Genomic DNA, 15,229 nt, shown 5'->3' on the forward strand with positions numbered 1-15,229 from the left:
ACCGTGATTGCTATTGCCCCCACGACCTCATTCTCAGCCTCAATTTTCTCTCTGCGCATTCTGCTCTTATTGACTGCTCAGCCAGTACCCTTCGCCTTGAGTCGCCGATTCTCGCAGAACGTTCTGACGCACCCCAGTGCGGCCCACACGCCACCGGCTTTATTCGCCTGCCGCCAAAATCAATAGCCTATGTTGAACTCTTGTCTTCCCCACCAGTTCCTGATGGTGAGTACCTCGTCACTCCTCTGCCCAACATTCCACTGCAGTATGACGTTACTGTGCCTCACAGTAAACTTACTATTACTGTGAACCCCACTTTCATGCATATCTTTAACTTTGGATTGGCAAAGCAAACTCTACCGCAAGGTATTCGCCTTGCCACCATTGATTGTCTCGGCGACCATCACGTGGCAACATTATTGACCGATGCTTCTTGCGAGCTTAGCAGGCCCATCGTACCAGCCTCGGCCGTCGATTTCAAGATACAGAAAATGGTTGCGACGGACCTGTCCTCGGCGCAGGCTGAAGAGCTTTGCCAAGTATTATCATCCTACCGAGGAATTTTCGACATCGACGATCGCCCTTTAGGCCAGCACTCGCGATCAGGCATCGGATTCTTACTAGCGATGCTACGCCTATTCACCAACGACCGTATCGAGTTTCTACGTCGGAACGCTGAGTAATTCAAAACGAAGTCAACAAAATGCTCGATAAAAACATCATTGAGTCTTCTTCGAGTCCCTGAGCATCACTTGTAGTGTTGGTCACGGTGGAAGATAGACTAGGTGAGAGAACGGAGCGCTGTCAGCGCTCTGTGGAAAGGCGCGGGCGGCGTTCTGGTAACTCGGTGCGACCAGAGAGGGCGTGCAAGACTAGTGCCCGCTTTGCTTCCCGCCGGTGCCCGCACACCTGCCAGCACCTGCTCTGTTCTGGTGATACCTTCGCTACGAGACAGTCGTATTTGCATTGTGTGTTGGTAATTTGATGAGCTTTATGCGGCGGTGCGATGGGAAAGTGCTTTGTGCCCTTCTGCAACAGTGGCTATAAGACGTGTGAGAAGTATTCCCTTTTCAAGCCGCCGGACAATGAAGCGAGGCTGGAAGCTTGGAGGCGGGCAATACCGCGCAAAGACAGAGTGCTTCAGAGGACTGACCGTGTGTGTGAGAGACATTTCGCGCCACATTTCATTTTGAAGACTTGTTCTGCAGAAATCGATGGCCGTGTGCTCATGTCTGGTACGAGAAGGGCAGGCCTCGCGAAAAGTGCGGTGCCTACAATTTTCGAAGGGTCACCGAAGTACCTGTCGAAGAAAGTAAAGAGCCCTCGCAAGCACGTAAGGCGACAGTCTCGTGCTCTTGCTTCCTGCAGCACTGTTCTGCAGCCTAGCGGGTCTTCTGCTGTTGAATTGGTGCGTTCTGATGGAGCGCCAACGACTGACTGTGCTGCAACAAGCGTTGTCGACTAAGGCGACTATGAAGCAGAGAGCTGCGTCACAGAACCAAACAAGACGCCGTTTGAAATATTATTCGACGCTGCTCCAAGCATGTGCCTTCCTGGATTATCGTGGGCCGCTCACCGTATTGACGCCGAGGGAGTCACGGACGTTCTATTCAACGACGCTTGCATTCAGCACAGTGATGGGTCCACTGTTGTGTTTACGAAAAAGTCACTGCACAAAAAAAGCGACATGTCTGTTCAAGTATATGTTTTGGGTAAGCCAGTTGAATGTGGTACTGCTGGGATCAGTTCATTTGCCAATTCAGTTACCGAAATAGACGCAATGTTAGCTGCTGTCAGTAACTTGAGCGTTTGTTGTGGGGGACCTAGTTTCAAAAGCTTTCCCCCCGTGCTTCCAGAGTGTACCTTTGTTGACAGCCAAGGAAAGTGGAGGCACAGTAAGCGCCCATTGGTGACATCTGGAGGGTGCGTATGTCGGCCATGCAGTACTCTCTCAGACACTTTGAGAATACATGCTGCCCGGCAAGCTATGAGATCGAAACAAAAGAGCCATTTGAAATGCATAAGAGTGTTAGCACTGCACAAAGCTGCATTGCCTGCCAAGCAGCAAAGGCTTGATGCCTTGCGCCTTTCCAGAGCTGCGCTGCAGCGCTCACGAGCAAGACTTTAGAAATGCAACAAGCTTCTGATGGAAAAGCTTGAGGAAAGCAAGAAGGAAATGATAAAACTGCAAGAAGAAGACGTCTCTGAAAAGTTGCAGGCTCTTGATGTGCCACCAGCGCAGCTACTTCTTATGAAAGAATGTATTGCTGCTGCAAAGTGCGCAACGAAAAAAAACAGAAGATACACTGATGACTGGCTTCTGCTGCGCCTGCTTCTGAATATACGAAGCCCTGCTACATATTTCTTCTTGCGAGGCAATAACATATTACCCCTTCCTTGTCTATCCACAATAAGGAAGTATATTAGTATGGTCGGCCTCAAATGTGGCTTTGTTGGCGACTTTTTCAAAGCTTTCAAAATGAAAATCTCCAAAAAAACAGCATTTCAGAAAAGAGGAATGCTCATTTTTGACGAGATGCATGTGAGAAAAGAGATGACTGTGTACTCTAAAACTATGATGTATGCTGGACTGGTTGATTATGGAGAGCAGGGTGTCCAATGCAATGAGCTGGCTGACCATGGTCTCGTCTTTGCTTTTTCGCCATTTGAAGAGAGCTACTTACTGCCGGTAGCTGTTTTTGCTTCGAAAGGACCAACAAAGGGCACCTTTCTTGCTCAACTACTCGTCCAATGCATTGTGCACTTAGAGCGTGCTGGCGTTTTTGTTGATGGTATTGTGTGCGACGGTGCCTCAACTAATCGCGCTATGTGGAGACAGCTCGGGGTTAGCGGTGCACTGGGAAATGTTAGAAATGCATTTAATCATCCACTGGACTCATCTAGAAAAGTGTATGTTGTGTCAGATGTTCCTCATCTTTTTAAATGCATATGAAATCGTCTTTATGCGAAGAAAGTTTTGAAAAGGCAAGGCCGGTTCAGAAAATGGTCCTGCTATGATGCTCTTTATGTGGCAGACACAAAGCATGCTGCTGAGCTTAGGGTATGTCCAAAGTTGACATACAATCACGTTAACCCGTCTAGTATGCTGAAAATGAGAGTGAAACTCGCCACTCAAATTTTCAGCAATTGTCGCAAAAGGCATGCAGTTTTATGCACTTAGAGGTGCAGCTCGGCTTTATAATGCAGAGCCAACTGTCGAGTTTACGCTCTTTCTTAACCTATTTGATGCCCTTAACCGGAGCTTCCCAGGAGAAGGCCTCACTCTTGCATGCAAGGACTTCATAGTAATGGAGAATGCCTCCAGGTGGCTTGACAAGTGGGAGCAAGAAGTTGTTGATGGCGACATTCTCAAAGACCTTTTCTTGACCCAGTCAACCACGGAGGGATTGCGAGTGACATTGAAGTCAGTGCGAGAGCTGTCAAATTACCTCTTGACGGAATGCAATTTCAAATATGTTCTCTCCTCTAAGCTGAACCAAGACCCTTTGGAATGTTTTTTGGGGGGGATCATAAGGCAAGCAGGAGGCCAGAATGAACATCCTACATTTCCAACATTTTTGCAACTTTACCAAATGCTTTCACTGTATTCATTGCTGAAGCCACCACAGTTTGGGAACTGCACAGCTGCTGAAAGCAGCCAGTCTGCTTTTGTGACTTTGGCCAACCTGAGAGGCATATACAAGACTTGAACTGCTGAACGTCCAAAAAAGCTGTAAGAGCTGAGGCATAAGCTCGATGGCCTGATCAACGAAGGAAACTGGGAGTGCGAAGAAATATTTGAGCATGATTATTGTAATGCAACTGTTGTTGACTGCATTATCTATTATGTCACCGGCTTTGTAACAAGAAAGCTAGTCAGTCAGACATCATGCATTGTTTGCAAAGAAGCGCTTAAAGGGCACAAAGGCTTCTCAAATGCAGCTGAGGTTGATCTTGTCAACTGCAAGACTAGAGGGAGACTAACACATCCAAATGCACACCTTTTCCAGCTCTTTAGGCACACTGAGCAAGAGTTTGCAAAGTATGCAGACCAAAGGGATGTGTATGATAAGACTACAGATACTGTGCTGGTCCATTTTGATTTTACATTCCCCTGCAGTCTCCACAAAGAAGATATATTGGCCAAGTTACTGCACTATTACATTTGTATCCGTATGCGTCAGTACTGCCGGCAGTTAAAGGCTAAAAATGAAAAGAAAAGCCAAGATTTACGTAAGATGTCTAATCTTGTTTGAGCTCATGCATCTGAAGTCAGTGGTGAACAATTTCAACATTGTATTTGTCATAACCTATAAACTTGTGTCAGTGTTTTTTACTTCAGTGATTGTAATTGTCATAACGTGTCAGTGTTTTCTTTTTGCTTTATTGAGTATAGCGCATCGCTTTTATTGTATGTTCTGAGTGCTTTGATGGTATGTGGTCAAATAAATTGTGCCTTGTTTACTTATTTGCAAACCTGAAAAATAAGGTCTCATCATGATGTTCTGCCCGGGACTGTACATACCTTCTTGGTGGTTACATAAAGCAGCTGGTGCATCAATTTCTCTACCAGTGCTACATGGGGTGATTACACTGCTTGAAAACATGCTCGTAAGTAGGTTCCATTAGGTGGACAGAACAGATAAACGATCGCGGAATCACGCCGTTGAAACTGGCACAGCCACGTCGGTAAATCGCCTTCACCTCATGCCGCACACGGTTTTGACTTCTTTTGAAACGTACACGAAACATATGAAGCCTTTTCGGTAATTCGTGGAAATAGTATTGCACATGCAATGTAACTAAAATCAAAGCGCCCACTGGAACTATGTACTATCATGCTCGAAATTTTCAGCAACGCGATCGAGTGCTCGGAAAGAATTTATTCACTGCATAGCTTGCAGTCGCCTGGGATGTTTCAAGGTATGAGGGGTTCGGCATGCGCTATCTGCTTGCGGCAATACCACGCAACTAACGCGGTTTAACTGTAGAGCTACAATAAGCATTTTTCTGAAAACATGCGTCCCGTAAAATTTTGATCGGGACTTCTACGTGCTGCTTTTTAACACACGCTGAAACAGCGACGATACATGGTTATTTCACCTAGCCCGGGTAGTGGGCATATAAGAGCTGTCAGTGAACACATCTTTGATGTACTTTGCGCGGGCGGCCGAAGTTACCAGCTCAAATCGGTACAGGCGCTAGCGCGGCAAATTGCACGTTCGCCGTCTGCTTTCAGGCGCCTACGGAACATCGAGGGCCTCAGTTCAGAGCGCCACTGGTGGCGCATATTGAAAGCAGAGCATTGGCGCACTGCGGCTGCCGACGTCGTTCGCTCACCTAAAGTATTCTTCCATCGTGGTGTTGGTTAAGAAAAGGGATGGCACGTGGCGTTTCTTTGTAGACTACAGTCATCTGAACAACATTACTAAGAAGGACGTCTACCCGCTCCCACGTATAGGCGATGCCCTTGACTGCCTCAACGGTTCCAGCTATTTCTCTTCTATTGATCTTCGTTCTGGATACTGGCACATTGCTGTTGACGATGTGGACAGAGAAAAAACCGGGTTCATCACACCTGATGGCCTACACCAATTTAAGGTAATGCCGTTTGGATTATGCAATGCCCCTGCCACATTTGAACATATAATGGACTCCTTGCTCCGAGGTTTCAAATGGTCCACATGTCTCTGCTACCTCGACGATGTCATCATCTTCTCGCCCACGTTCAACACTCACCTTGAGCGTCTCACGGCTATACTTGATGTATTTCGAAAGGCGAAGCTACAACTTAACTCGTCCAAATGTTGTTTCGGCCACCGCCAAATTACTGTTCTGGGCCACCTCGTTGACGCTTCCAGAGTACAGCCTGATCGCGACAAAACTCGCACTGTTTGAGACTTTCCGGTTCCGAAGACAGCCGCAGACGTTCGAAGTTTTTTAGGGCTATGCTCGTACTTTCGTCATTTTGTTCAAGATTTTGCAGCAATTGCTAGACCCCTCACTAATCTGTTGAAGAAAGGCATACAATTTTCGTGGGGTACTGCAGAAGCTGCCGCCTTCTCTCGTCTCGTCACTCTTCTCTCGTCACCATCCATTCTCGCCCACTTCCGACCCTGATGCCCCTACAGAATTGCATACAGGTGCCAGCGGTCATGGCGTAGGTGCCGTCTTAGCCCAGCGTCAGCGTGGCCAGGATCACGTTATTGCTTATGCACACCGCCTCCTCACACTATCGGAGCGCAACTATTCCATTACGGAACGAGAATGCCTTGCTGTAGTCTGGGCGGTTGCGAAGTTCCCTCCTTACCTTGTGGGGATACGCGACTATCGCGCGTCTCGATGTTTTTCCCGCATAGCGCGTCTCCTGTAATGCGGCTTCGCTGCGTGGCCTGCGTGATGCCCGCGGCGGTCGATGTGGTTGGGGCGCAGTGCGAGAGATGGCGCGAGTGTTGCGCTGTTAACGCCGCCGACAGGCGAGGTTACTTGGGCGCCGAAAGGAAGGCGCTTGCTCTCTTTGGGTTCGGGAAGCAAGCGGGACGGACGTGCCGTTCCGCCCGTGCGCCGACCCATGCTTCTGCAAGACCGTCTCGCGTGGCCGCCTTGGACACCGTTCGCGTGACAGTACGCGCGAACGACCAGGCGTTTGGATCCAGCATGGGGCGAACATATTCGCTCGCTATCAGGTCGCGGTAAGTCGGACTTCTAGAATTGTCGCGCGCCCATCGGCATGTTTTGTGGATAGCAACTCGGCTAGCAGGCATTGATCTATGAAAGGTGCAATAAATGCCCTTGTGATTGTTTGCACTACTGTATTGTCGTTCCTTTGTCCCAAGAATACGGAGGAGAACCCCCACATCTGGCGCCCAACGAGGGGCTCTTGGGGCATCGGACGATAGCTTTAACAGTTTTGCTTCGTTCGAGACTTTTGTTTGAACCGAAGCGTAGGCCTAGCGTGAATTTTGATCACTAGCGTCGGCGGCGTGCTTTCTTGAGCGAGGTGATGGTGGCTGTAGTGTGTTTGAACATGTCAACATGCTAAGCCTTTTTGCAAGTGTTTTTTTTTTTAATGACATTCGTCGGTACGAGAGCCACGTGGTCCGCATCCTGGGAGAGCGAGGCATAGCGCCCGTGGAGCATATTGGCAGGCCTGAAGCGAGTGAGTACGGAAGCCTCGTGGGTGGTCCGAATTTCTCATGTAAATAGCTTCTCCTATCTCTTTGACTCTGATGAAGTCGCGGCTCTGGGAGCCGGGTGGCCGCGGGCCACGGGTGCCACTACGGGCTGACTGGTATTGCGGCCTGGCACCGGGCGCTCCGACACCGTCTGGGACGGTGGACGCCGTCAACTCGGATGCTGTGTGCACCAAGCGGAGTAGGACCACCTCACAGAGCTGACGTCTCCTCGTGGCTGCCTGTTTTGCACTCATTTTGGATGTTGTTTTAGGATGCCGGTTGTTGTCTGGGTAGCGACGCTTTAGGCCTAAAGCTTTACAAAGCTGCCTGTCACACGTGGGACACAACCTGGTGGACCGTGGCGTTGAGGTGTTGCGATTTGCTTCCCTCATTCTATTTAGCCTCGCACGAATTGAAATTACTCATTCGACTCAAGGAAGCGAGCTTCGTTCACATGAACTTAGCATCTGAGTAGCTGCCCGATCTTTTGCTAGCCAAGTTGAACATCGTACCATGTGAGCGATGCACATGCAGAATTCGTCTCCCTTGCACTACTTTAGTGTTTGCCGAGTGCGTTGAGTTTACGCAGCGTGATTGGAGTCATCCCTGGTCTGCTGTCACCTGCACATCGTCTGCGCTGCTGCCCCAGTCTACGATCGAGTCACCCCGGGCGATGGTGATGCTGTGGCCAGTTCGGCGCAGCAACTTCGGCGGCCTCCTGCATCCAGCTCGCAACCTTCGGCGCGGACAAAAGATCCGGCGGTCACCGACAGCTAGGGCGGCTCTTCCCAGCAGGGCGCGTCGGCGCGAGCGACGCTTGCCCGTACCGACTACTGCGTCGTCGTTTCCAGAGTCTTGGCCTGGTATGGTGCCGTCGAGCCTGCAAAGCTGCTGCCGTGACCGGCGGACGCCAGCGGTGTAACCAAGGACAGTCGGCTCGCATGCTATGGACAGCGTGTGGACATTTCCTCAGCGCGGCCACTGTTGCATGTACTATCTTATTCGCGAAAAGGGGTAATGTTAGACCGTGTCACATGTTTCACCGGAACAAGAAGTGATTTAAGGTTGGGGGGATGTGGGGATGCGCGACTCTCGCGCGTCCCGATGTTTTTCCCGCGCAACGCGTCTCCTGTAATGCGGCTTCGCCGTGTGGCCTGCGTGATGCCCGCAGCGGTCGATGTGGTTGGGGCGCAGTGCGAGAGATGGCGCGAGTGTTGCACTGCTAACGCCGCCGACAGGCGAGGTTACTTGGGCGCAGAAAGGAAGGCTCTTGCTCTCTTTGGGTTCGGGAAGCAAGCGGGAAGGACGTGCCGTTCCGGGCGTGCGCCGACCCATGCTTCTGCGAGACCGTCTCGCGTGGCCGCCTTGGACACCGTTCGCGTGACAGTACGCGCGAACGACCAGGCGTTGGGATCCAGCATGGGGCGAACATATTCGCTCGCTATCAGGTCGCGGTAAGTCGAACTTCCAGATTTGTCGCGTGCCCATCGGCATGTTTTGTGGATAGCAACTCGGCTAGCAGCCATTGATCTATGAAAGGTGCAACAAATGCCCTTGTGATTGTTTGCACTACTGCGTTGTTCCTTTGTTCCAAGAGTACGGAGGAGAACCCCACAACCGTTACAGTCACCGTTTTTCCATAGTCACTGACCATCATGCTCTCTGCTGGCTCTCATCGCTAAAGGATCCTACAGGCCAGCTTGGTCGATGGGCTTTCAGGCTACACGAATTTTCATATTCCGTGGTCTACAAGTCTGGCCGCCTGCACCAAGACGCTGACAGCTTGTTTCGTTACCCTGTTGACGACCCTGACTCCTCCAATATTACCAGTGCTGCTTGCATATTCTCTGTGTCGCAGCTGCTTCATTTTGCCGACGAGCAACGTCGTGAAACCTACATCAGAGCACTCGTCGAACGTCTTGAACACTCTCCGGCCGACGCTACTCTACGCCTCTTTGTCCTGCGTGACGGTACTCTGTACCGTCGCAACCTTCATCCAGACGGCTCTGAGTTCCTACTTGTCATACCTAAACACCTCCGCTCAACCGTTCTAGAAGAGCTTCACGATGCACCAACGGCAGGACACCTCGGCGTATCTCGAACCTATGACCGTGTACGTCACCATTTTTTCTGGCCGGGCTATGCCCGTTCCGTACGACGTTATGTCGGCGCTTGTGAACTTTGCCAACGATACAAGAAGCCTTCCCAGCTACCCACTGGTTACCTGCAGCCGCTCGACATCCCTGCCGAGCCCTTCCATCGTGTCGGCTTAGATCTTCTCGGCCCATTTCGGGAATCTACATCAGCAAACAAGTGGGTTGCAGTCGCGGCGGACTACGCGACCCGCTACGCCGTAACCCGCGCTCTTCCGACCAGTTGCGCAACTGATGTTGAGGACTTGCTCCTGCATGATATCATTTTGATACATAGTGCTCCGCGTCAATTGCTAACAGACCGTGGCCGTACATTCTTAGCCAAAGTCATTGACGACATCATGCATGCCTGCTCAATACAGCATAAATTTACCACCTCCTACCACCCTCAAACGAACGGCCTCACTGAGCGATTGAACCGCACCGTTACAGACATGCTATCCAAATATGTTTCAGACGACCACCATGACTGGGACCAAGCTCTACCTTACGTTACCTTTGTGTACAACTCTTCCAGTCTCGAAACTGCTGGCTTTTCACCTTTTTACTTCTTGTATGGCCGTGAACTGACGCTGCCACTGGACACTGTGCTTCCGTACATCACAGGTTCAGCTAGCGCTTATGCCCGTGATGCTATCGCCCATCCTGACCATGCTCGCCAACTTGCGCTCGCTCGTCTACACGTCTCTCAAGGCAAACAAAAGCAACACTACGACCTCCGTCGCCGTGATGTCCATTTTGTGCCCGGCACCCTCGTGTTGCTTTGGTCACCATTGCATAAGGTTGGCCTTTGTGAAAATCTGCTTTCCTGCTACACCGGCCCATATCGCGTGCTTCGACAAGTGACCGTTGTCACCTACGAAATCGTTCTAGCCACGCCCACTACGTCCTCCACTGTGACAACCAGTGACATTGTCCATGTCGCCCGACTCAAACCTATACAACTCTCCCCGCTCCTTGGATGTTTAACAGCACCATGACAGCGCTTTTGCCACCGGGAGGTAGTATTACGGTAGCATATCATCCAGCGATGCTCAAGGGACGAGCCGCCGCGAGAACGACGACAAAGTGGGTCGGTGCCCTTGGCGCGAGCGAGTGTTGGCCTGGCGGTCTGGCTCAAGTGTAAATAGCCTGTATATAGCCTCTTTCATCTGTGTATTTCCAAACATAACAATATTATATATATATATATATATATATATATATATATATATATATATATATATATATATATATATATATTTTTTTTTTTTTTTTCATTTCATCTATGGGATCGAAGCGTACATTAAACTAAAACTCTCTATTTACACGTTTCAATACAACGCACTGCCGCAAAACTGTTCTGTCGAAGAAGTCAAGCTCTCCAAATTCTTAGCTTTTCAGTATGGCTAAGCATTTGCTTGTCCTGAGGAGGATGCAATTCTAGAATAGACAAAGAAGAAAGGCTGTGCATACCCCTGTACATACTTACTACCTGTATGTACATATTATGTATGGTATAAATGACACTTATGCCAGTTTGAAATAGACAACTGGCAACACGATAATAAAAACAGCAACGTTTATGTTCAAAACTTCGCTCTTCAACAGGCTCCTTGCACCATAGCACAGAGTAACAGATGGGTTCAAATCGTTGTGAGGGCTGCAGAAAAAATACAACAGGACTGAATGAGTCGAGCTTGTTGTCCATCTTTTTTTTTTTTTGCCTTTAGCTGCTTGTCGAGCTCAGGTCACCTTTCATACACGAAGGATCAAGAGAAAAGTGTGGAGTCAAGCAGGTTATGCGTTGAGCAGAGAACTACCAGTCTATCAGAGCAATAAGAAAGGTGCCGAATGAGTAGACCTGCATAGGATGCGGTCAGATGACACAGGAGAGGGGTAATCAAAGATCCCTAGCAGAGGCCTTCATCCTGCATTGGACACAAGTAAACAGCGATGATAAAGAAGCTGCAGCATACCTTCTTCCTTCAGGAACTGGCTGTACAGCTGCCTCGGCCATTCTTCGCTTGGTTCTCTTTCGCTCTTTGTGGTGTTGACGCTTGGTCCGTCTTTCTCCAGTTGACAAGCTATCACTGGCAGCCTCACCTGACTCGAGTGAGTGGCCTGCCACTGATGCGTCACTCGATTCCTCACTTTCTGATGACTCTTCCTCCTCTGCATCCTGCTGCTGCTCGGGTCTCCTGCAATGCACGCAGGGCTAGCTTTGTCCTTTTTTACACTCCCCTTTCACGACACATATTCGGCACTGACCTCTGTGCGCCCTGAAGAGGTGCAGGAGTAAATGGCGCCAACCTTTGTCACTTTCCACACGAATCACATCTCACACAAGTTATTGCCGACTATTGACTACACTGCAGAAAGCACAAGGAGAGGGCTTATTATTTCAAAGTTAAGGCCCTGCAACTCTTCGTTAAGGCCACCATTTTCGTTCTAGATCTATCATCACCATGCCTAAGAAGTAAGGGCAAAAGGAATCATGATAATGAACATACACAAATCCAACCTATTAGTTGTATAAATCACAAAATACAAGTAAAATGAGTTACCCTTGACTACAATTTTCCCAGCTCTGGATGCCACATTTCATTCTCCCATAAAATAGAACTGTGGTGCCCAATGGCAACACAGCATTGATGTTACATAGCAGAAGTTGGCATGCCACCATTGCCAATCCAGCTTAACTTGTTGATGATGTCATTTCTATGGGTACGGCAACTTCCCCAAGATAGAAGTTGCCACAAGGTGGAAGTTAGTGTGCCATGTACTCAGCATCCTGATGGCATCATTTCCATGGTTACAACACCTTCCATTTGTTGCAAAATGCAACATAGTAGCTTTTTTCTGAAATACTCCTAATATCATGTGAATCTAAATTGCACATTACACTTATGTAAGACAGTGCATCGAGCAGTCAGTGGACACAAAATGATGACGATGATGATGAGCCCTCTCGGACTGTAACAAGGTGGGTATTTTCACTTAAGAAAAAAAGAAAGAAAAGACAAGCTCACAAAATACAAGTGGCAAAAAAAAATTAACAATCAAAACTGGAAAGATAACACACAAATAACACAGTTTAAGTGGCATATACTGCATATACAAAGAACACATGGCACATGGAACTAATAGCAAACTTGAAGCAAATAAGAAGATGCAATTTCAACATAGAAACAACATTAACAGCACACAAACGGCATACAAGCAGGACAACAGAACCCCAAATCGAACAAGTAGGAAGTACAATTTCTTTTTAAATATCACTAGGGAATTCATACCTTCAAATACCTCTGTGTTGAGTCGACCCTAGGCAAAATATGTATATGGGTGACCGTAACAAGACAACACCCTGCAGTAGGCCACAAGTACAGGTTGGAACTTTTATTTAACATGCCATTGTACAAGTCACAAAAAAATATTAACCTCACTATTTTTCTGCATGTAGCAAGTTCCGGAAGCAAGTTCTAGCCCTGGCGAGAAATGTGGTAACAGATTCATTTCTGATATTTAGAAAATATAAATCACACAGCCAGACACTGTACTGGCTCAATCTGGTTTATTTGAAAGGATCATTTACGGGTCCCAAAATGCAGTCACACACTCCAATGCAGGTTTAACAGTTATCATGTAAGTATACAGTTTTAGGTCAGGAGCCGCTTGTCTATATTTACATTGCAGTATTCCAAGATTTCTCTAGGCCTTTCAGTATATGGTATTAATACGTCTGCTCCAGCTCAGATCATGTGCGATAGTCACACTGAGATATTCAACCTTCATCGTCTGCTGAATGAATCTATTACGAATTTTATAATCCAATACAAGTGATGATTTCTTAGTTGGAACAGTCATTTCATTTCATTTTTTATTTCATTTATTTATTTTGTGAAAGTGCTCAAGAACAGCTTTACACCTAAATATTGGTGCACTTGTGTTACACAAAGCACATAACACCGAAAAGCAAAACAGAATATCTCAAACAACAGTGGTACAAAGGGCAACAAAAAATTTTATTAATCAATGACAGAAGTCACATAATGAGCAAATAGTAGAGCAGAATATATCAAGATCATGATGCAAGGTATTTTGCTGCATTACAAGACGTGTTATAGTGTTAGTGGTGCAAGAGGAATTCACATAGAAAATGCTAGGATTATGAGGCACGCAGAACATTACAGCTTACAGTGACCACGGACAGGAGAAGTGGTTGTAAATTAGTTTATACAAAAATAAGTAATCACAGTATTTCCACTTTACTTCTAGGGGTCTAACAATAAACATGCGCAGTACACGATCATAAGCCTAAAATACACAATGTCCAAGAAATCGATCGTACAGGATACGAATGAAACGTCGCTGAACACATTCAATTTTCGCAACATTGGTAAAATTAATATGGTTCTATACAACAGAACTCAACTCTAACTTCAAGCGGACAAAAGAAGAATAGAAGAAAATACGGCAGTTCATGTTTGTAAAGTTTTTAGTCATCTTTGATACGAGGCCTAACTTCCTGTAGGATGCCTTAAGATGCTTGAAACATGTTCTTCAAAGTTAGCTGGGAGTCAACCAATATTCCTATCTCGCGTGTACAACTCCCTTTTTTCAAAGGAATGTTATCAAGTGAGTATTCATATAGTAAAGGGTACATTTCGTGATCAAAGGAAACAAGTGTCTGAGTTGGATTAACGCACAAAAAGTTGGAAGCACACTGCTCTGCAACAGAAATCAAATCTTCCTGTAATAATTCACAATCCTGCTCCAATTCTATTTCATGGTGAAGTTTAATATTGTCAGTGTATAAAAGGAGATGTGAATAATGCAAACATTCTTCAAGGTTATTAAAAAAGATATTAAAAAATAATGGGCCTAAGATCGACCCTTGCGGCACACCGTAAGTTGATTCATTAGGCAAAGAGTACTTAGCACCAACGCGAACATAATTTAACCGAGTTGACAGGTAATCTTTATACAGTATGCACTAATGCCGTAACTCAAGAGTTTATGGATAAGAAGACCCTGACATACAACATCGGATGCTTTTGACAAGTCGAAGTATACAGTGCCTAACTGTCTTCAGTTAGCAGCAGAGGGTCTTGCAGCATCAAGAAAAGAAACAAGGTTTGTTTTTTTTCATGCTTACCCTCTAGTAAGCATGTTAAAAAATACAAAAAAACTACCTACTCCAGTTTGAATAGTAAGGAGTAATGTTTATTTTATTCAAAACAGAAAACTCAAGGGAGGGGTTAGTAAAATGCACAACGAATAAAATATCTTCGAAAAAAAATATGGTAAAGCCTATTGCAAATTGAGTCGAACATTTTCAAATACGAATTAAAAGGAATGCATACTGAAGCAAATATTTTCGAAAATGAGTTACTTCCATCATCTAATAGCAAGCTCGTTGGTATTAGGCCCAAACTTTGTCACAAGTGAGATTCTCTCTCAACAGCTCGTAAGTGTCTCAACTGTCATAAAATACTCTCCGCCAGCACACAACACCTCAGTGTTGCGTTTCACGGCTTTACAGAGTTTATGGTTTGGATGAGAATCACCTGCATCTCGGCGTCAGCCAACACTTTCCTTTTAGAGCTCACGCTCCTTAAAAAAAGAAGTGGCACAGTTCATATCCCGATCATTCCTCAATGTGACGGTCATTTCTGTTCTCGGCCTCGTTCCGCCGCGTATTTGCCCCACAGACCATTTGAAGCACCCTCTCGGACAGTTGTACAGTCAATGTCCGATTTTTAGACTCCCTAGGGCCCGCGAAAATGTATGAAAAAAATGAATGCATGCCTTTTACTGCCTCCAAGGGCTCAAATCGCCACAGGCACGTCCAAAAAAGCTCTGACGACCTGCCAGTACATTTAATAGGCATATTTGTTCTCGTACTGTGACAGGAGACGG

At 47.0% G+C, this 15,229-nt stretch overlaps 1 protein-coding gene across 4 annotated transcripts in view; it reads right to left on the minus strand.

Annotated features, from left to right (window-relative positions):
- LOC139048149 (nuclear exosome regulator NRDE2) overlaps positions 1–15,229 on the minus strand; it is a 297,571-nt gene that overhangs the window by 247,628 nt on the left and 34,714 nt on the right. For 3 of the 4 annotated variants that reach the window (XM_070522676.1, XM_070522675.1, XM_070522678.1), the window contains exon 3: positions 11,287–11,508. The exons of the other annotated variant lie outside the window; for it this stretch is intronic. In XM_070522676.1, the coding sequence (XP_070378777.1) occupies positions 11,287–11,508 (222 nt within the window). The remainder of the gene's footprint in view (positions 1–11,286; positions 11,509–15,229) is intronic. 4 annotated transcript variants of the gene reach the window in all.

Source organism: Dermacentor albipictus, chromosome 7, assembly GCF_038994185.2.
Source record: "Dermacentor albipictus isolate Rhodes 1998 colony chromosome 7, USDA_Dalb.pri_finalv2, whole genome shotgun sequence".
NCBI classification, from domain to species: domain Eukaryota; kingdom Metazoa; phylum Arthropoda; class Arachnida; order Ixodida; family Ixodidae; genus Dermacentor; species Dermacentor albipictus.